General features: G+C 41.7%; 1 protein-coding gene across 2 annotated transcripts in view; it reads right to left on the bottom strand.

The window, feature by feature from the left end:
* Positions 1 to 2556: 2556 nt before the first annotated feature.
* TGM6 (transglutaminase 6) overlaps positions 2557 to 23174 on the bottom strand; it is a 54364-nt gene continuing 33746 nt past the window's right edge. The window contains exons 10-13 of one of the 2 annotated variants that reach the window (XM_050745666.1): positions 17891 to 18232; positions 4703 to 4857; positions 4276 to 4409; positions 2557 to 2820 (exon numbers count right to left, since the gene is read on the bottom strand). In XM_050745666.1, the coding sequence (XP_050601623.1) occupies positions 2667 to 2820; positions 4276 to 4409; positions 4703 to 4857; positions 17891 to 18232 (785 nt within the window). In that variant the 3' untranslated portion in view covers positions 2557 to 2666. The remainder of the gene's footprint in view (positions 2821 to 4275; positions 4410 to 4702; positions 4858 to 17890; positions 18233 to 23174) is intronic. The other variant, XM_050745667.1, reaches the window with a different exon arrangement.

Genomic DNA, 23174 nt, shown 5'->3' with positions numbered 1-23174 from the left:
CTTCTGAGTGCCCCATGGCCAGCCAACTCTAAGGCTTTTCTCAGTCTTGAACTACCTGTTCTGCCTTTCCTCTGTTAAGGGCATGGTCAGGGTGTTGCCCTACCAGCTGAATGGTATTCTCTACCTGCACATTTTTCTTAGTAATTTCCAAAACCACATTCCCACTCACACTTTCCCTTGGACCTCTAAGCTGTCTTCTGTCAATTTCTCCACCTCTCCCACTCACAAACAGGGCTTTCTCATTGGCTGTTGAGGCAGCTTCTGCTTTCCACTGGGGCTGGAATAACCAGTGAGGCCAGCTTTGTCCCATCAAAGTGCTACTTGAAGGCGCCAAGGGCAAGAGCATTGTACTGGAAACAGAGCTATGTGGCAGGTGGCCCTCACCACCTTCAGCTACGTTCCCCTCCCTAAACACCTACAAGGGGACTTCAAAAGATGCATGGAAAAGTAAGGTTAAAATATAAACATAAAAAGTAGAAACTTTATTTCTCAATATGAGCTCTGTCAAGTTCAAGATATTTTTGTAAACAATAATACCTGCCATTTAGTCCATCCCTAAGGAACTGAGGGTCCAAGGGATTTAACCATGTTAACATAGTCTTTTTTTTTTTTTAAACACAATTAACTGAAGAGAAATGGGCACCTTTAAAGATTTTGTTTTTAAGATTAGGAAACAGGCCGGGCACAGTGGCTCATGCCTGCAACACTTTGGGAGGCCGAGATAGGAGGATCACTTGAGGTCAGGAGTTTGAGACACACCTGACCAACCCCGTCTCTACTAAAAATGCAAAAATTAGCTGGGCATGGTGGCACACGCTTGTAATCCCAGCTATTCAGGAGGCTGAGGAGGGAGAATCGCTTGAACTCGGGAGGCAGAGGTTGCGGTGAGCCGAAATTACACAACTGCACTCCAGCCTGGGTGACAGAGCAAGACTCTGTCTCAAAAAAAAAAAAAAAAAAAAAAAAAAAAAAAAAAAAAAAAAAAAAGAGAGATTAGGAAATAAAAAGAAGTCAGATGGAGCCAAATCAGGACAGTATGGTAGATGCTTAATGAATTCCAGTCAACACTCTCACAAAATTGCTTTTGTTCGATGAGAGGAATGAGCAGGAGCATTATTGTGGTGGAGAAGGATTTCTGGTGAAGCTTTTCTGGGGCTTTTTCTGAAAGCTTCAGCTAACTTTATCAAAACACTCATAATAAGCAGGTGTTCTTCCTCTTTGGTTCTCCAGAAAGCCAACAAGCAAAATGCTTTGAGCATCCCAAAAAACAGTTTTCATGACCTTTGTGCCTGACCGGTCCCCTTTTTTTTTTTTTTTTTTTTTTTTGAGACAGAGTCTTGCTCTGTTGCCCAGGCTGGAGTGCAGTGGTGCAATCTCAGTTCACTGCAAGCTTCACCTCCTGGGTTCAAGTGATTCTCCTGCCTTAGCCTTCCGAGTAGCTGGGATTACACACCACAATGCGTGGCTAATTTTTGTATTTTTAGTAGAGATGGGGTTTCACCATGTTGGCCAGGCAGGTCTCGATCTCCTGACCTCAAGTGATCCACCCACCTCAACCTCCCAAAGTGCTGGGATTACAGGTGTGAGCCACCACACCCGGCCGGCTGGTCCACTGTTGCTTTGACTGAACCACTTCCCCCTCTTGGTAGCCATTGCTTTGATTATGCTTTGTCTTCAGGACTGTACTGGTAAAGCCACGTTCCATCCTGTTACAATTCTTTCAGGAAATGCTTCGGGATCTTGATCCCTTGTTTACAATTTCCACGGAAGGCTCTGTTCTTGTTTGCAGCTGATCTGGGGGCAACAGTTTTGGCACCCATTGAATGAAACATTTTCTCAATTTCAATTGTTCAGTCAGAATTGTGTAAGCTGAGCCCAGTGAGGTGTTGGCTGTTGTTTGTGCTATTAGTCACTGGCCCTCTTCAGATTTATAGCTGCAGATTTTAGGGGAATGCAATCCAGTTTGGGCCCTTCCTTTATCTTCTTAGATTATTCCAGGCAGCAGTTGTGCCTCAGATCCTGGGCCTGTGTCTTCACTGAGGGAAAATCTCCCTTTGCTTAAAATCTAATGCTTTTTAGGATAGGGACTTAGGAGGTATAAATGGCACACAAAAGGGGCCTCAACTCTGCCTCTAGCTCACCCTGTGGCCTCAATAAGTTTCCTTCTTCTCTGTAATGGGAGTGTTGAGGGATGGTTAGGTTCCAGCTCTTATACTTTTGGGTTCTCTGTCAGGACTGTGGGGAGGATCCTTGGCTCTTGATGTGGCCAGGGCATTTGAGAAGCAAGGAGAGTCCAAGGGTCAGCCAGGGTGACCGTGAGCTGGCAGAGCGGAGTACGGCAGAGCTGAGTGGGCCAGGGTTACTGTGATGCTTGGGTCTGTCAGCCTCCCAGCTATGGGTATGAGACATGAAGGTTGGAGAGGCTCCCTAGGTTCTTACATCATCTATGGTTGTCCAAAAGTTTAAGGATTACTGAGTGCAACACTTCATTTTACAGAAGAGTAAACTGAGACCCAGGAGGAGAAGGAACTTGCCTAAGTTTACCAAGTAGGGCAGAGGTTGAAGCAGGATTAACTGAGGCCCCCTGGCTCCCACGTGGAAGAGACAAAGAATGGGCGGGAGGAGGACAGGGGCCGAATTGCCCCCTCTCAGTCCCTCATGATCCATCACTTGGCAGTGGCCACATGGATGATCACAAAACCCTTGATGTCCGGAAAGTGAGGGCTTACAAGGTCCACCTGCAACTGCCTTGGGCCACTCTTGGAGGGGGTGATGTCAAACTGGACTGAGGCCCTCTCCTGAGGCTCCAGGGTGGGCACGCTGGAGGAAAAGGAGGTGAGAAAGGCAGACTGTCAGTCCTCTTGCCATTTTGAGTCTAGCCTGCCAATCCACGGCTCCCCAAACTCCTCAGGATCAAGTTCTCCTTGTGGCTTGACATTCAAGACTTATCAACATGTTTCCAGGCCAGGTGCGGTGGCTCACTCCTGTAATCCCAGCACTTTGGGAGGCCGAGGTAGGTGGATCACCTGAGGTCAGGAGTTCGAGACCAGCCTGACCAACACGGTGAAACCCCATCTCTACTAAAATACAAAAATTAGCCGGGAGCGGTGGTGCACACTTGTAATCCCAGCTACTCAGGAAGTCGAGACAGGAGAATCGCTTGAATCTGGGAGGGGGAGGTTGCAGTGAGCTGAGATTGCACCATTATACTCCAGCCTGGGCAACAGAGTGAGACTCTGTCTCAAAAACAAACAAAGAAACAAACAAAAACAACAAAAAAACATGTTTCCAATTTAATTTTCTCTTCTACCACCTGCATTCTTCCCACCCAGCCCAGCTAGTTTTCTGTCTGTGCCCTGAACTTCCCTCCTCTGGGCTTTCATCGGCTCTGTTCCTCCCACCTAGGATGCCTTTCTTATTCCAATCCACCCAAGGACCAAATCAAGTTCTCTTCTTCCAGGAGACCTTCCCTGACAACACCAGCCATCAGGTGTTAACACCAAGACCTTTGCCTGGCAAACCGTCCTTCCTTCTTGATACCTGAAAATCTCAATTCATCATTTAAGGCTCAACTCAAACACTAGCTCCACTGGGACTTTTTCCTGGCCCCACCCTCACTTAAGGGCTGCTTTTGCTCCCCCAGACCTTGGACAAGGTCTTTTTCACAAATCACACTGTCCTCATGTGAAGGGCCGTCTGTATCTGAGAGCCCTTCTCCAGGCAAAACTCCTGTCAGTGTTCCTAACAATCACACATGGGCCAGAGCACAGGTCAGTATAATCAAGGACCACATAAGTAGCAAGCAGATGAATGGAAGAAGGAAGGAGTGAATGAATGATTGACAATCAACAAGTAAATAAACGAATCCATGAATGAACAGGAACATGTGTGAATGAATGAGTGAAGCATCAATGTAGGAATACATGAATGAAAAAATGAGCAAATGAGTGAATAAATGAGTAAGCAAATTCAAGAATGCATGAATGAATGAGAGAAAATGAATGAAAGTGAGTGAATAAGTAAATGGATAAATAAGTGAAAATATGAATGAATGATGTGAGTGAATGACTGAGTGAACGAGTTATATGATTTGAGTAAATGAATGAATGAATGAAGGAATAAATAAGTGAATGCAGGCTGATATGGATAGGCTGTGGGCTGGTTCCTGGGGGGTCCAGAATCTCTCCCACACCCCCCATCCCTGGCAACTTCTCTCTGGCTCATCCACAAGGAAGGGAGCCCCATTCCCTGCCAACCCCCCAGGCTGGCACTTACTCGATGCTGAGCTGTTCCTGGAGAAAGCCGCTGCCCTCCACCATCAGCGCACAGTCCTTCACTCTTTCTAAGAGGGGGTTGACTACTGTCACTTCCACCGTAACTGCCACTCCCACCATGGCTGGGCCCAGAACCTGAAAGGGGACAACACCGATGAGCCATCGCGCCTACCCCTCCTCCCTCCAGGAAACCGATGGTCCTGGCTGAGTTAGAGGATGGATCATTAGTCATGTCCACCTCTGCCTCCATATACCCCATTACTGAGTGCCACCATTGTATTCATCCCCTTATGTCCAACCCACTCCTCCCACCTTGGAGAGCTAAAGCTGGAGTTAAAGGCACAAAACGCCCAGCTTCTGACGCTCTCCCCCAGCTCCGGGGAATGGGTGCTGCTTGGAACAGCATGGTAGGTGCAGGCTGAGGTTACCTTGATGGTGATGAAGTCCTCTAGAGTAATGTCCTTCTCCACCAGAAGCTTCTCTCCTTTGGTGACGAGGCACATGGCAGCCAACAGGATCTTCTTGTCCTCTGTCAGGTCTTCTTTATACTTAGAGTAAGATATTGTAATTGGGATTCTCTTCTCTGGAAGGGAAGCAGAGGTGGGAGTTGGGGCTTGGTGTCTTTCTTCAATGGCACTGGGAAGAAGGAAGGGAATGCCCAACTAATAGCTCCTTTCTCTCTGGTCCTTGCAACCATTCTGTGACAGGCTTTATTCTCCTCAGTTCTCAGATGGAGAAACCTAAGGCCCAGAGCGGGTATTTTCTTGTCCAAACTCATATAGGAAGTAAACCAAGAAATTAGGATGAGGTGGGAGTCAAATTCAGGTCAGGGAGCTACCACAATACCAGACTATTTCTCCAAGAGCCCCCAGAGATGCTTCCAAACTTTCCCTACTTATTCAGGATGGAAATCTCTCAGACCATCAACCATTCATCCCCTCCTTCACTGCTTATTGAGCACCTATTATGTGCTAGGTGTAGAGAAGAGGAAGACCAAAGGCCTGCCTCAATCTTCCAATCCTGTGAGGCCAATTTCCCTACAACTTTTCCAAATGCCCCCCTCCACGAAGGCCCAGTCCCAGTCAGCCCCACCAACTGAGGGAAGTCTTCACTGACGCCTCCAGCCAGCGCTCTCATGCTCTCTGAGCTCCTGTGGTCCTGGCCATCTCTATCTCCCTCTCACCAGTCACAAACATCCTGCCTAGGTATTCTTTTCTTGTAAGCATGGATCACCACAAACCTCAGTCTTTTTTTTTGAAGACGGAGTCTTGCTCTGTTGCGAGGCTGGAGTGCAGTGGTGGCATGATCTCGGCTCACTGCAACCTCCACCTCCTGGGTTCAAGCAATTCTCCTGCCTCAGCCTCCTGAGTAGCTGGGATTACAGGCACGTGCCACCACATCCAGCTAATTTTTGTATTCTTAGTAGAGATAGGGTTTCATCATGTTTGCCAGGATGGTCTCAATCTCTTCACCTCATGATCCTCTCGCCTTGGCCTCCCAAAGTGCTGGAGTTATAGGAGTGTTTTTTTTTTTTTTTTTTTTTTTTTCTGACTACTATGTATTCTTTCTTTCAGGTTCAATGTGCTCTTTCTGGTTTGCTCTCAGGCCCCCTCATTTCCTATTGTTCTACTCCCACTGCTTCCTTTATTTCGTTTTCTTCCTGACTCTGAAGGCATCTGAGTTTTTAACTCATGGAAAAGGTCCTTAAAGGGCTCAACATGGTTCATGCACTCTGCTACCCCAGGGCTTTGCATATCATATTCTCCTGAATGCCAGCAGGCCGATTCATGTGTTAAAACATGATTTTTTTTTATGGGCTCCCTTAGTTCGGTTGGTCATTACTGGAAGAACTTTATTACAATAACAGTAATAAGTAATAATTATAGGCCAGTGCAGTGACTCACACCTGTAATCCCAGCACTTTGGGAGGTGAAGGCGGGTGGATCACCTGAGGTCAGGAGTTCGAGTCCAGTCTGACCAACATGGAGAAACCCTGTCTTTACTGAAAAAACTTACAAAATTAGCAGGGCGTGGTGGTGTGTGCCTATAATCCCAGCTACTTGGGAGACTGAGGCAGGAGAATTGCTTGAACCCAGGAGGCGGAAGTTGCAGTGAGCTGACATTGTGCCATTGCACTCCAGCCTGAGTGACAGAGCAAGACTCTGTCTCAAAATAACAATAACATTAACAATAATTTTTATAAATATAAAAGCTAACTTTTACTAAGGGAATAAAGTGTACTGCGCTTGGAAGTGCTTTTGCAGACTGACTTGTTTAAGCCTTACAACAATTCCGTGAGCAGGTATTATTATTTTTATTTTATTGATTTATTATTTTATTGATAGTATATTATTATTGATAACAATATCAAAAACACTGATAATAAACATCATAAATTGAATGTTCGTCAGGTAGTAGGAATGATGCCAAATACTTTATATACATTATATCATTTACTCCTTGCATGGTGATAGATCATGGTTCTCCAAGTGTGGTCCTGGGACCAGCAGCATCAGCGTCACCTGGGAACTTGTTAGAAATGTAAATTCTCAGTGTCCAGCATGAAGAACCACCATATGCCACCATATGATACCCATGAGCAGAGCTCTGGGCATCAGCTCAGACCCTGGGAGAAAGGAGGAGAAAAGTTGCCCTTTAGAATGTTTGGATCAGGGCTTCTTGAAGTCCTTTGACTCACAGACTCCACTAACAATCTAATAAAAGCTGAGACTCCTTTCCCTAGAACAATGGTTCTCAATAGCACCGTCACTCAGCTGGACATAACTGACATCTGTAGAATATTGCATCCGACAACAGCAGGATACACATTCTTCTCAATCTCACACGGAGCATTCACAAAAATGGATCACATTCTGTGGCATAAATGACACATTAACCAGTTTAAAATAATAGAAATTATGCAATATATGCCCCCAGAACACAATGAATTCAAACTGGAAATCAACGGCAGAGAGCTGAAAAATCTAAAATACCTAGAGATTAAACAACACACTTCTAGAAGAACACATGGGACACAAAAGAAGTCTCAAGAGAAATTTAAAAGTATTTTGAAGTAAATGAAAATGAAACTACAACTTATCAAAATTTCTGGGTGCATGCCTGTAGTCCCAGTTACCTGGGAGGTTGAGGAGGGAGAATCACCTGAGCCCGGGAAGTTGAGGCTACAATGAGCCATGATTGTGCCACTGCACCCCATCCTGAGTGACAGAATGAAACTCTGTCTGAAAAGCAAAACAAAACAAACACCCCTCCCCCAACACACACATTTGTAGGATGCAGCAAAAGCAGTGCTTAGAGAGAAGTCTATAGTATTAAATACATATGATAGAAAAGAAGAAAGATCTAAAACCAATAATCTAAATTTCTGCTTTAGGAAACTGTAAAAAGGAGAAAGTGTTAAACTCATCTTAAGCAGAATAAAAGAAATAATAAAAATTAGAGCAGAAATCAGTAAAATTGAAAATCAGAGATCAATAGAGAAAATCAGCAAAACCAAAAGCTGGTTCTTTGAAAAGATCAATAAAGTCAATAAGCTTATAGCAAGGCTAACTTATAAAAAAAAGAGAGAAGGCACAAGTTATTAATATGATAAAGGCAAGAGAGAACATCTCTCCAGATCCCATGAACATTAAAAAGATAGTAAAGGTAACAAGTTTGGGGAGTTAGGAAAAAAACAGATAGTAAAGGAATATTATGAACAACTTTATGCTCACAGGTTTCATAACCTAGATGAAAGGGACCAGTTCCTGAAAGGAAAAATCAGCTAAAATTCACATAAGAAGAAAAAGACAACCTGAATAGGCCTATAGCTATTAAAAAATTGAATCAGGACTTAATAACCTTCCAAACCAGAATGCGTTAAGCCCAGATGGGTTCACTGGTGAAATATACCAAGTATTTAAGAATAAAAAATTATAGCAATTCTCTACAATCTCTTCCAGAAAATGGAAGCAGAGAAATACTTCCTAATTCATTCTATGAGGTCAGCATTACCTTAATGCCAAAAACCAGACAAAGACATTGCAAGAAAAGAAAACTACAGACCAATATGAACATAGATGCAAAAATTCTCAACAAAATATTGGTAAATTGAATCAACAATGTGTAAAAAATTATACGCCATGATTAAGTGGGATTTAGTCTAGGCATGTAAGGCTGGGTCAATATTAAAGTTCCATTAATATAGTCCATCAAATCAACAGGAAAAAAATAACATGATCATATGAATAGATGCAGAAAAAGAATTTGATAAAATCCAACACCCATTCCTGATAAAGCTCTTAGCAAACTAGGAATAGAGGAAGAATTTACTCAACTTGATAAAGAATATCTACAAAAAACCTACAGCAAACGTTATCCTTAATGGTGAGAAACTGCAAGCTTTCCCATGATGATTAGGAACAAGGCAAAGATGTGTCCCCACTTACTATTCCTTGTCAACATCACATTGGGAGTCCTAGCTAATGCAATAAGATAAAACAAGGAAATAAAATATATACAGATTGGGAAGGAAGAAATAAAACAGTCTTTGTTCACAAATGATATAATTGTCTATGTAGAAAATCCAAAAGAATTGTCAACAACAACACACAAAAAATCCTGGAACTAATGAGTGGTTATAGCAAGGTTACAGGGTATAAGATTACTAATATACAGAAGTCAATCACTTTCCTATATACCAGCAAGGAACAATTAGAAATTAAAATTAAAAAGATAATACCATTTATGTTAGCACCACCAAAAATGGAATACTTAGGCATTAATTTAACAAAATATGTACAAGATCTACACAAGAAGAACTGTAAAACTCTGATGAAAGAACTAAACAAATGAAGAGATATTCCATGTTCATGGATAGAAAGGCTCAATATTGTCAAAATGTCAATTTTTCCTAACTTGACCTATAGATTCAAAGCAATCTGAAGAAGTTATTTTGTGGATATTGACAAACTGATTCCAAACTTTATGTGTGGGTGGGAGGCAGGAATGAAGAGAAGTTGGATAATGGGTACAAGATAGTTAGAAAGGATAAATTCTAATATTTCATAATACAGTAGGGAAATTATAGTTAACTATGATTTATGGTGTGTTTCTAAATAGCTAGAATAAACTGTAATGTTTCCAACACAAAAGATACAGATAAATGTATAAGGTGATGGATATCCCAGTTACCCTGATTTGATTGTTACACATTCTATACATGTATCAAAATATCACGTGCACCCACAAAATATGTACTACTGTGATATATCAATTAAGATTTTTTTAAAGATCCATGACATAAAAAAAGTTTATGTCAAGAGGCAAAAGACCCAGAGTAGTCAACACAGTTGTACAATTGTAAAATATTGAAGGAGAGGAACAAAGTTAGAGGACTGGCACTACCCGACTTCAAGATTTACTATAAAGGTACAGTAATCAAGACAGTGTGGTATTAGTGAAAGAATGGACAAAGACAGGCATACCTTATTTTATTGTGCTTCATTTTATTGTACTTTGCAGATATTGCATTTTTTACAAATTGAAGGTTTGTGGCAACCCTGAGTCAGGCAAGTCTATAAGAGCCATTTTTCCAAGAGCATGTATTTGCTTCTATGATCAGTGATCTCTTTTTTTTTTTTTCTCTTTAAGACAAGGTCTTGCTGTGTCACCCAGGCTGTAGGTGCAGTGGTGTGATCATAGCTCATTGCAAACCTCCAACTCCTGGGCTCAAGCAATCCTCCTGCCTCAGCCTCCAAGTAGCTAAGACTACGGGAGCATGCCACCACACCCAGCAGATATTTTTTATTTTAATTTTTGTAGAGATGGGGTTTTGCTGTGTTGCCCAAGCTAGTCTCAAACTCCTAGGTTCAAGCAATTCTCTCACTTTGACCTCCAAAAGTGATTGGGATTGGGATTACATATATGAGCCCCTGTGCCCAGCCCTTGATCAGTGATCTTTGATGTTACTATTGTAACTCTTCGCTGGCACCACAAACTATGCCCTATAAGACGTTGAACTTAATTGATAAATGTTGTGTGAGTTCTGACTGCTCCACTCAATGGCCATTTCCCCATATCTCTCCCTTTCCTCAGGCCTCCCTATTCCCAGATACATAACAATATTTAAATTAGGCCAATTAATAAACCTACAATGGCCTCTAGGTGTTCAAGTTAATGAGAGTTACATGTCTTTCACTTTAAAACAAAAGCTAGAAATGATTAAGCTTAGTGAGGAAGGCACATAGAAAGCCAAGATGAGCCAAAAGCTAGGCCTCTTGTGCCAAACAGCAAGGTTTTGAATACAAGGGAAAGTTCTTGAAGGAAATTAAAAGTGCTACTCTTGAAGGAAACTAAAAGTGACTTAGGAATTATAAGAAAGCAAAATAGCCTTATTGCTAATATGGACAAAGTTTTAGTGATCTCCATATAAGATCACACCAGCCATAACATTCCATTAAGCCAAAGCCTAATCCAGAGCAAGGCCCTAATTCTCTTCAATTCTATAAGGATTGAGAGATGTTAGGAAGCTACAGAAGACAAGTTTGAAGCTAGCACAGATTGGTTCATAAGGTTTAAGGAAAGAAGTCATCTCTATAACATAAAAGTGCAAGCTGAAGCAACAAGTGCTGATGTAGAAGCCACAGCAAGTTATCCAGACTCTAGCTAAGATCGTTGGTGAAGACGGCTACATAAAACAACAGATTTTCAATGTAGAAAAAATAACTTTATATTGGAAGAAGATGCCATCTAGGACTTTCACAGCTAGACAGAAGTCAATGCCTGGCTTCAAAGCTTCAAAGGACAGGCTGACTCTGTGCATTAAAGAGCTAATGCAGCTGGTGACTTTAAGATGAAGCCAATGCTCATTTACCATTTTTAAATCCTGGGGCCCTTAAGAATTATGCTAAATCTACTTTGCCTGTGGTCCATAAAGGAACAACAAAGCCAGGATGATAGCACATCTGTTTATAGCATGGTTTACTGAATATTTTAGGCCAACTGTTGAGACCTACTGATCAGAAAAGAAGATTCTTGTCAAAGTATTACTGCTCATTGACAATGCACCTAGTCACTCAAGAAGTCTGATGGAGGTGTACAATGAGATTAATGTTATTTTCATGCCTGTTAACATAACATCCATTCTGCAGACCATGAAGCAAGGAGTAATTTTAATTTTCAAGTCTTTTTATTTAAGAAATACATTTCATAAAGCCATAGCTGCCATATATAGTGATTCCTCTAATGGATCTGGGCAAATTCAATTGAAAACCTTCTGGAAAAGATTCACCATTCTAGACATCATTAAGTATATTCATGATTCATGGGAGGAGGTAAAAATATCAACATTAATAGGAGTTGGAAAGAAGTTGATTCCAACTCTTATGGATGACTTTGAGGGATTCAGGATTTCAGTGCAGGAAGTCACTGATGATGTGGTGGAAATAGCAAGAGAATTAGAGTGCAGCCTAAAGATGTGACTAAATTGCTCCATCTGATGGTAATACTTGAACAGTTGAAGAGTTGCTTCTTATGTGTGAGCAAAGAAAGTGTTTTTCAAAGATGGAATCTATTCCTGGTGAAGATGCTGTAGACATTGTTGAAACGGCAACAAAAGATTTTGAATATTACATAAACTTAGTTGATAAAGCAGTGGCAGGGTTTGAGAGGATTGACTCCAGATTTGAAAGAAGTTCTACTGTGAGTAAAATGCCGTCAAACACCACACATACTACAGAGAAATCCTTCGTGAAAGGAAGAAAGTCATTCAGTGTGGCAAACTTTATTGTTGTCTTATTTTAAGAAATTGCCACAACCACCCCAACCTTTGGCAACCACTACCCTGATCAGTTAGCAGCCATCAACATTGAGGCAAGACCTTCCACCAGCAAAAATACTATGACTCAGTGAAGGTTCAGATTTTTAGCTTTTATTTATTTATTTTTTTTAAATTTATTATTTATTTTTTTTTGAGAAAGAGTCTCCCTTTGTTATCCAGGCTGGAGTGCAGTGGCAGGATCTCAGCTCACTGCAGCCTTGACCTCCCGGGCTCAAGTGAGCCTCTTGCCTCGCTTCTGAGTAGTTGAGACAACAGGTGTGTACCACCATGCCTGGCTAATTTTTTTGTTTTCTTTCTTTTTTTTTTTGTAGAGATGGGGTTTCACCATGTTGCCCAGGCTGGTCTTGAGCTCTTGAGCTCAAGTGATCCTTCTGCCTCAGCCTCCCAAAGTTCTGGGATTACAGGTATGCACCACCTGTGCCTGGCCCCAACTGTTAGCATTTTATAGCCATAAAGTATTTTGAAATTAAGGTCTACACTTTTTTTAAAAGGAATAGTGCTATTGTACACTTTATAGACTATAGTATAATATAAACATAACTTTTATATGCTCTGGGAAACCAAAACATTATTTGACTTGCTTTATTGCAATATTCCTATTATTGTGGTGGTCTGGAACCAAACCCGCAATATCTCTGAGGTATGCCTGTGGATCAATAGAATAGAAAAGAGTTCAGAAATAGACCTGCACAAATATAGTCAGTTGATCTTTGACAAAGTAGCAAACGAAATACAATGGAGTAAAGATAGTCAACAAATGGTGCTGAAGCAACTGGATATCCACATGGGGAAAAGAAAATCTAGACAAAGGACTTACATTCTTTACAAAATTTACTAAACGGAATCATTGACCTAAATGTAAAATGCAAAACTATAGAACTCTTAAAGATAACATGGAGAAAAATCTGGATGACCTGAGATTGGTAATAATTTTTTTTTTTTTTTTTTGAGATGGAGTCTTGCTCTATTGCCCAGGTTGGAGTGCAGTGGCATGATTTTGGCTCACTGCAACCTCCACCTCCCGGGTTCAAGCGATTCTCCTGCCTCAGCCTCCCGAGTAGCTGGGATTACAGGCACTCACCACCATGCCCAGTTAATTTTTGTATTTTTAGTAGAGATGGGGTTTCACCATGTTGGTCAGGCTGGTCTCAAACTCCTGATCTCAAGTGATTCACCTGCTTCAGCCTCCCAAAGTGCTGGGATTACAGGCGTGAGCCACCATGTCCAGCCGGTAATAATTTTTTTTGATACAGTACCAAAGACATGGTCCATGAAAGAAAAAATTGATAAGTTGGACTTTATTAAAACCAAAAACTTTGCTCTGCAAAAACACTGTGAAGAGACTGAGAAGAGAGGACACAGACTGAGAGAAAATATTTGCAAAAGACATCAGATAAAAGACTGTTACCAAAATACTCAAAGACCTTTCAAAAACCAGCAATGAGAAAATGAACAACCCAATTAAAACACGGGCAAAAGATCTGTACACCTCACCAAAGAAGACAGACAGATGTCAAATAAGTATATGAAAAGATGCTCAATGTCATATGTCATTAGTGAATAGTAAACTCTGATATACTATTTATTACACACCTATTACAATGTCAATAATCCAAAACACACAATGCCATCTACTGCATAGAATAGGGAACAACAGGAATTCTCATATATCCCTGGTGGGAATTCAAAAGGATACAGCCACTTGGGAAGACAGTTTGTCAGTTTCTTACCAAACTAAACATATTCTTACCATGAGATCCAGCAAGTGTGCTCCTTGGTATTTATTTAAAGAATTAAAAATTCGGGCCTGGTGCGGTGGCTCATGCCTGTCATCCCAGCACTTTGGGAGGCTGAGGCAAGTGGATCATGAGGTCAGGAGATCAAGACCATCCTGGCCAACATGCCGAAACCTTGTCTCTACTAAAAATACAAAAATTAGCTAGGTGTGGTAGTGTGTGCCCGTAGTCCCAGCTACTCGAGAGGCTGAGGCAGGAGAATGGCTTGAACCCGGGAGGTGGAGATTGCAGTGACCAAGATCTCGCCACTGCACTCTAGCCTGGTGACAGAGTGAGACTCTGTCTCAAAAAAAAAAAAAAAAAAAAAAAAAAAAAAAATTAAAAACTCAAGCCCACACAAAAACCTGCATAAGGATGTTTACAGCAGCTTTATTCATAATTGCCCAAACTAGGAATCAACCAAGATGTCCTTAAGTAGGTGAATGGATAAACTGTGTACATCCATATAATGGAATACTATTTTGCAATAAGAAGAAATGACCTATCAAGACACAAAAACCATAAGGGATCCTTAAATACATATTGCTAAGTGAAAGAAGCCTGTCTGAAAAAGCTTAATTATACTGTATGATTTCAACTAGACGACATTATGGAACAGGCAAAAGTGTGGAGACACTGAAAAAATCAGTGGTTACTGGGGCTTCAGGCAAGGGAAGGAGGGATGAATAGGTGGAACATGGGGATATTGGAGAGGGGGTGAAACTATTCTGTATGATAGTGGAATATTAGATACATGCCATTATACATTTGTCAAAAGCCATAGAATGCACAACACAGAGTGAACCCTAATGTAAACTATGAATTTTAGTTAATAATACTGTGTCAATATTGGCTTATTAATTGTAACAAATGTACCACACTAAAGCAAGATGTTAATAACAGGAGGAGAGGTGTGGTGGTGGGCAGGGATATGGGAACTCTCTGTACTTCCCACTGAAAGTTTTCTGAAAACCTAAAACTACTTAAAAACCCAATAATTTAAAAAATTATAGGTTTTAGTAGTCTATCATTTGGCCAAAGAGTTTCACTTTTCTTTTTAGACGGAGTCTTGCTCTGTCGCCCAGGCTGGAGTGCAGTGGCGAGATCTCGGCTCACTGCAAGCTCCTCCTCCCGGGTTCACGCCATTCTCCTGCCTCAGCCTCCCGAGTAGCTGGGACTACAGGCACCCGCCGCCACCCCGGGTTCTAATTTTTTTTTTTTTTTTTTTTTTTTTGGACGCCATTCTGTCACCCAGGCTGGAGTGCAGTGGCTCTCAGCTCACTGCAAGCTCCGCCTCCCGGGTTCACGCCATTCTCCGGCCTCAGCCTCCCAAGTAGCTGGGACTACAGGCGCCCGCCACCTCGCCCGGCTAGTTTTTTTTTGTATTTCTTAATAGAGACGGGGTTTCACTACAGGCACCCGTGATCCGCCCGCTCGGCCTCCCACACCCGGCTAATTTTTTTGTAGTTTTAGTAGAGACAGGGTTTCACCGTGTTAGCCAGGATGGTCTTGATCTCCCAATCTTGTGATCCGCCCACCTTGGCCTCCCAAAATGCTGGGATTACAGGCATGAGCCACCATGCCCCGCTCAAGAATTTCACTTTTGTGATATAGTCTAACAAAAGTCCAAAATCCAGAGGAAAAAAAATGATTTCTTTTTGCATCAAAATGTTTACTTGCTTGCCTGACACTCTGTAGATAAATTAAACAAAAGTTTAGTTTTATTTTTAATAGCAATAAGCTGATAACTACCTAAAAGAAGAGAAAAGATAGGTCACCATGTATTTATTTAAAGATCTATTAAATTTTATTTAAACATCCATTAAAATGGTGTTTGTGAGGAGCTCATAAAAATATTTAAAATACAATGTAATATGAAAAGAGCAGGGCATTAATGACTATTTGCAATCTTTAACTAGAACTGTTTTTCAAAAAGCAAACAGGCATTAAAAATTTGGAAGTAAAATACATTAACAGTTTGTAGGTGGGTGGCAGAATCATAGGTGATTTTTCTCTTTTGCTTTCCAAATTTTTATGAATATGTATTACTTTTAATATGAAAAAAATTGCTAAAAGCCAGAGGGAAGTGTATGTTAATTAAAATTTTATGATGAAGTGTTATTTTGTGATTTAGACTTTGTGAAAAATAAATGACAAAAAAAGCTAAAGAAGTGTGACACCTCCTTCATACATTTTCACACCCTGTGAAAATCCACAAGCTTCACTTACCAGAAACTGGCCCAGAGCAACAACTTCTTTGTTTAATTGAATCCTTAGAGTTCAGAAAGTATGTGAAAGGAGAGGGAGGCAAAGGAGAGAGAGAGATACAGAGATAGACTGAGAGACAGAGAGAGAGGAGAGATAGAGAGACAGACAGGCAAAAAAGCCAAAAGGACAGAGACAGAGAGAGAGACAGGGAAGGAGAGACAGATGGAGAGGGAGACACAGGCAAAAAGATAGACAGACTAGGAAAAAAGTGCAAGAATAATCAAAGAGGACTCATTTAATAAATCATCCATGAAATGCTATGTGTTCAAGGATCACGAAAAAAATCCTTTAACCTCAGCCTCCTGGGTTCAAGTGAGTCTCCTGCCTCAGCCTCCTGAGTAGCTGGGACTACAGGCGTGTGCCACCACGCCCGGCTAATTTTTTGTATTTTTAGTAGAGACGAGGTTTCACTGTGTTAGCCAGGATGGTTTCGATTTCCTGATCTCGTGATCCACCCGCCTTGGCCTCCCAAAGTGCTGGGATTACAGGCGTGAGCCACCGCGCCTGACTTCGATATATTTTTTAAGAAGCAGTTGGAATAAGGTCAGTTAAAAAAATACAAAAACCTTTAAAAAGACTGAAGCCATTCTCTTCTGCTATGAAATACTAAGGATAAATTTTAGGCAAATGTACCATTAGGCGTGTTGAGCATATTTGGTGTGGGCTCTGACCATTCCATAACCTGCAGTCAAGCAATTGCATCAGCTGAGTAAATGTGCACTGTGGTCAACATCCCTGGCCTTGAACCCTGGCTTTGCCCCTTGCTGGCCTTGGTCAGGAGTGTGTCTGTCATGCCAGACTGCCTGGATTTGGGTCCTGCAACTATGCACACTGACTGTGTGACTCTGAACTCGTGATTCCACCTTTCTTGGTGTGAGTCTTCTCCTTTCAAAGATGGAGCTAGCACTAGTACCACGCACAAGGTGGCTGGAGGGATTATGCTGTCGCATGCAGAATTCTTGGGACAGGGCTTGGCACATGTAAGCACTTAATAAACATCTGTGGCCTGGCTCAAGCCTGTCATCCCAGTACTTTGGGAGGCCAAGGCGGGCAGATCACTTGAGTCCAGCCTGGGCAACATCGCGAAACCCCTTCTCTACTAAAAATACAAAAATTATCTGGGTGTGGTGGTGCATGCCTGAAGTCCCAGCTACTCAGGAGGCTGAGGCAAGAGAATCCCTTGAATCTGGGAGGTGGAGGTTGCAGTGAGCTAAGATCACACCACTTCACTCCAACCTGGGTGAGAGAGCAACACTCTGTCTCAAAAAAAATCGAAAACCAAAACAAAGAAAACCATCTGTTACCAGTCCAGCCCTCTCCCACAGATCATCTGGAGCCAAATGGGCTCCAGAATTTTTTTTTTGTTTTTTGGATTTTAGAAAAGTAACGCATGGCATATTCCATACATGCTGAAATACCCCCAGCCTGTATTTATTTGGTGTGTAAATATTCATTCTAATTAAAACAAATAGAAACTATAAATCACATATTCATCAGATTGCCACCAGATGCATGTGGACTTGTATTACTGTTATTATTGTTTTGCCCCTCCGAGTCTCAGTTTTCTCATCTGCAAAGTGGGGACAAGAGGCAAGGCACTGAGCACAATGCTCAGGAATGTCCCCTTCCTTCCTGGGGATGAATGCAGATCCTGGGAAATACCCCCGACCTCCACAACCCTCCTGAAAAAGGAGGTGGCTTGGCCTGATTCCACCAAGCCAGGGTACACTTACCTTCTTGTCGTCCCAGCCTCACGGCGTGGGATTCATGCAGGATCTCTGCCACCGGCTTGCGGGTGTAGAGGATGGTGGCACCGCTCAGGTTGACCCTCACCTGCTGGACCCGGGAGGTGAGGTTGGCCAAGCACAGGGCCAGTCTCAGGTCGTGGCCCAGCATGGGAGGCTCTAGCAGCTTGAACTTGCCAGTGATGCTGGGCTTGGTGGTGGGCTCTAGGAGGTCATCATGCCAGAGACAGCGCCCCCCAGCCCTGCGGATCCAGGTTCTCCTTCCAGAGGCTTTCACGCTGAACAACCTCTTCACCGCCTTGCTGTACACCTGCCTCTCTTTCCGGGACCCTGCAGGGCATTACACAACATCAGCAGCAGGCACCCCCTTGCTCCTTTAATTTACCATGGCTTGTGGAAGTCAAACTGGCAGTTCAAGAGCCATATGCACAGCGGTGCCACATGCCTTGTGTTGGATTCTCTATGTAAATAAAATTTTAAATCCGTTGCCAACAACTTCAGGTCAGGAAATTTCACATAAAAATGCAAATTTCCAGCTTCTCTGACAGCTGGGTCAAAAGCCTCATATAGTAATGATAGCTAGCACTTTTGCAGATTTGCTATGTGTACTATAGCACTTGGTGCTGTGTTTTTTTTTCTCTAGGAGGTACTACAGCGGTATTATTATCACCTACATTTAACAGACGAGGAAGCCAAGACACAGAGAAAGAAGTAAAGTAACTCCTCAATCACACAATACCACAGTGAAACCCCGTCTCTACTAAAAATACAAAAAATTAGCCGGGCGCGGTGGCGGGCGCCTGTGTGTTCAAGTGAGGGAGCTGGGACTTGAACCAGGCAGTAAAGCTCCAAATTCCATTTATGCTCCCTTACCACTCTCTACATGGCAATAATGGTCTTGAGGCAGGAGGCGGGACTTGACTCCGGAGTTGGGGCTCAAACTCAGGACTAGATTAAAGATGAATGGAAACAGGGAGGAGGCAAAAGCACTTCTCTATAAGACACACCCACCAGTGCTATGGCAACACCCAGAACTTACTACCCCTTTGCAAGGCAATCACCTGGAAGTTACCACCCTTTTCCTAAAAGTTTCTGCATAATCTGCCCCTTAATTTGCACATAATTAAAACTGAGTATAAATATGACTACAAAACTGTAGGGTATAACAACTTCATTCTTTTGCATGTGGATATACAGCGGTTCCAACACCATTTGCTGAAAAGACTATTTTTATTCTTTCTCCATTGAATTGTCTTGACACTCTTGTAGAAATCAATTGAACATAATTATAAGGGCTCACTTTTGGACTCTCAGTTCAATTGCTTTGATTTGTATGTCCATTCTCATGCCAATACCACACCGTCTGAGTTTCTGTATATTTGTAGTACTTTTTGTCTGTCTGTTTTTGAGACAGGATCTCACTCTGTCACCCAGAGCTGCTATGCTGGGCATACTGCCTATGTGGTAGCCCTGGCCCACAAGGAGCATCACCTTCGCTGTTGCTGCACACTGCTTCTTTAAGAAAAGTTGCTAACACCACTGGCGCATCCTTGAATTCTTTCCTGGGTGATGCCAGGAACCCTCCTGGGCTAAGCCTGCATGCCCTAAAAGCCTGCATGCCCTAAATCAGTGTAGAGTTGAGCAATAGCAGCGCCCCCTAGAGGGAATGTACTCTCTGGTTGTCCATGATCTTCACCCCGTAATTCTCACTCACGGGGTTCTATCTGTGGGGCTCCTGTAGACATGTGAGTTTAGGGCCCACGATACACCACTTTCCCCACTGCTAGCACAGACCTCTCTTTTGAGCTCCAGAACAATACGAAGAACTGGACAGCACCCCCCAGGTGTCCCACAGGTGCCTCAAATCCAACCAAACCCACCAACTGCCCAGCATCATTCCTCATCCCAGCCAATGGTGCAGCCATGAGCCCAGGTGTACAAGCCAGAAGCCTGGGGGTGTTCTTGACTCTTCTCTCACCTTCATCACTCACAACAGAGCCCTCATCAGGTCCTGCTGAACATCCTCCTTAGGCTCTGGAATTTGTCCTCTTCTCTCATCTCTCTTCCCCCATCAGACCACCCTACAAACAACCTCACCATGAGGTCAGCGTGTGAATTTTATCACTGTTTTCATTACTCTGTCCCTGCAAGCTTCAGTTTTCCTCTCTGTAAAGTGGGGACAAGAGGCCCACAGGCAAGGCACTGAGCACGACAATCAAGAACGTCCGCTCCCTTCCTGGGAATGTAGGATCCATCCCGTTCCAGTTCTGTTTCCACTCTGATGATTCCAAAATCCAATTCTGGTGGTTCCCCTTCCCTACCTGAAACCTGCGGCATGTGGTCTTCACACCACTCTCCCCAAAAGGTACCCTGATACTGTGTGACCCTGGTCAGATCACTTGGTGATTGCTTGGTGTTGCTGTGGACACCAAGGTTCTTTAACACTCCATGTTTCATTATTTAAATGTATGTGAACTCTGCTACTGCATAATATATTTTTTACTATGAAAATGTTTCATTTCCCTGCCAAAGAATTTAATGCCACCTTCTCATGGAGGCCTTCTCTGACCACCTGACTTTTTAAAACAACTTTATTGAGATACAATTCCATAACGTACAATTCACCCATTTTAAGAGTGCAATTCAATGTTTCTTAGTATGTTCACAGAACTGTGCACCCATCACCACAATCTAATTTTTGAACGTTTTGGTCACTTCCCCTAAAAAAATTCTGTAACCATCAGGAGTCACTTCCCATTCCTCCCCACCCCAACCCCAGCCCTAGGCAACCACTAATTTAATTCATAATTTGCCTATTCTGGACATTTCATATAAAGGGAATCATACAACATGTGGTCTTTTGTGAAATTTTTTCCACTTAACATAATGTTTTCAAGGTTTGTTCATGTTGTAGCATATATCAGTAATGAATTCTTTTTCATTTCTGACTAGGATTCCATCAGATGGATATACATTTTATTTATCATTGATGGGTACTTGGACTGTTTCTACTTTTTATCTATTTTAAATAATGTTTCTATAAATATTCATGTAAAGTTTTTGTGTGGGTGTTTGTTTTCATTTCTCTTGGACATGTAGCTGGGAGTGCAATTGCCAGGTCACAGTAACACCACGTTTAACATTTTGAGAAACTGTCAAAGTGTTTCCCAAAGTGGCTGCGCAATTGTAAATTCCCACCAGCAATGTATGAGTGTTTCAATTTCTCCACATCTTCACCAACACTAATTGTCTGTCTTTTTGATGACAGTAGATCTAGTGGATGTGAAGTGGCATCTCATTGTGGTTTTGACATGCATGTTCCTAATGACTTAATGATGTTGAGCATCTTTTTCTGTGCTTATTGGCCATTTATATATGGTCCTTGGGGAGATGTTCATTCACTTCCGTTGCCATTTTAAAATTGGATTATTTATTTATTTATTTTGTAGAGATAGAATCTTGCTATGTTGCCCAGCTGGTCTTGAACTCCTAACCTCAAGTGCTCCTCCTGCCTTGGCCTCTCAAGGTAATAGGATGGGCCAAGCATGGTGACTCATGCCTGTAATCCTAGCACCTTGAGAGGCCAAGGTGCGAGAAGCACTTGGCCTTTCCAGTGCTCTTAAATTATTTTTTAAATGGTTGAGTTTTAAGAGTTACATATATATATATATATATATATATATTTTTTTTTTTTTTTTTTTCCCTAGATAAGAGTACTTTATCCATTCAATACATGATTTGCAAATATTCTCTCCTATTCCATGGACTATCTTTCCACTTTCCTGATGGTACTGTTTGCAGGACAAGTTTCTAACTTTGATAAAGTCCAATTTTCTCCCTTGTTACTTGTGCTTTTGGTGTTGTATCTGAAAAGGCTTGGTCTAATCCAAGATTATGAAGATTTACTCCTATGTTTTCTTCCAAAAATTTTATAGTTTTAGCTCAACATATAAGTCTATAAAGCATTTTGAGGAATTTTTGTGTATCGCATGAGATAGGAGGCCAACTTCATTCTTTTTCTTTTCCTTTTTAAAATTTTTCATGTGACCAGTGGGGTATAACAACTTCATTCTTTTGCATGTGGATATGCAGTGGTCCCAACACCATTTGCTGAAAAGACTATTCTTATTCTTTCTCCATTGAATTGTCTTGACACTCTTGTAGAATCAATTGAACATAATTTTTAGGGCTTATTTTTGGACTCTCAGTTCAATTTCTTTGATCTATATGTCCATTCTCATGCCAGTATCACACTGTCTGGGTAACTGTATATTTGTTGTAATTTTTGTTTGTCTGTTTATTTTTGAGACAGAATCTCACTCTGTCACCCAGGCTGGAGTACAATGGTACAATCATGGCTCATTGCAACCGCAACCTCCCAGGCTCAAGCGATCCTCCCACCTCAGCCTCCTGAGTAGCTGGTAGCCATGCCACCACACTCTGCTAATTTTTAAAATTTTTTGTAGAGATGAGGTCTTCCATGTTGCCCAGCTGGCCTGAAAGGAGATTTCCTGACCTGGAGGGAGTCTCCTGACTTAGCGTCCTAAAGTGCTGGGATCACAGACATAAGCCACCATGCCTGGCTGCAGTAAGTTTTGAATTTGGGAAGTATGTGCCCTCCAACTTCTTTTTCAAGACTGTTTGGGCTATTTGGGGTCCCCTTACATTTCCAAATGAATTTAATGATCAGGTTGCTAATTTTGGGAAAAAAACTCAGCTGTAACTTTGATAGGATTTTGTCGAGTCTGTAGATCAATTTTGAGAGTCTTGCAATTTTAACAATATAAACCCTTTCAATCTGAAAATGGGATGCCTTTTCATTTATTTATATCATTAATTTCTTTCAACAATGTTTTGTAGTTTTAGCATATAAGTCTTGCTCTTCTTTTGTTGAATTTATTCCTAAGTATTTTATTCTTTTTGATACTATTGTAAACGGATTTATTTTCTTAATTTCATTTTTGGATTATTCATTGCTAGTATCTAGAAATATGATTAATTTTTGTATATTGATCTTGTGTTCTGCAAACTTGCTGAACTTGTTTATCATTTCTAATAGCTTTTTAATGGATTCCTTAGGATTTTATATATACAAGATTATGTTGTGTGCAAATAGAAATAGTTTTATATCTTTCTAATTTGGAAATGTCTCTATTTCCATTTCTTCTTTCTCTCCCTCTCTCCCTCCCTCTCTTCTTTTCTCTTCTTTCTTTTTATTTTAAAAATTGTGATAAAATACACATAACATAAAATTTACCATCTTAACCATTTT

The sequence above is a fragment of the Macaca thibetana genome, chromosome 10 (assembly GCF_024542745.1).
Source record: "Macaca thibetana thibetana isolate TM-01 chromosome 10, ASM2454274v1, whole genome shotgun sequence".
NCBI classification, from domain to species: Eukaryota; Metazoa; Chordata; class Mammalia; order Primates; family Cercopithecidae; genus Macaca; species Macaca thibetana.
This window is presented reverse-complemented; position numbering and strand designations above follow the sequence as displayed.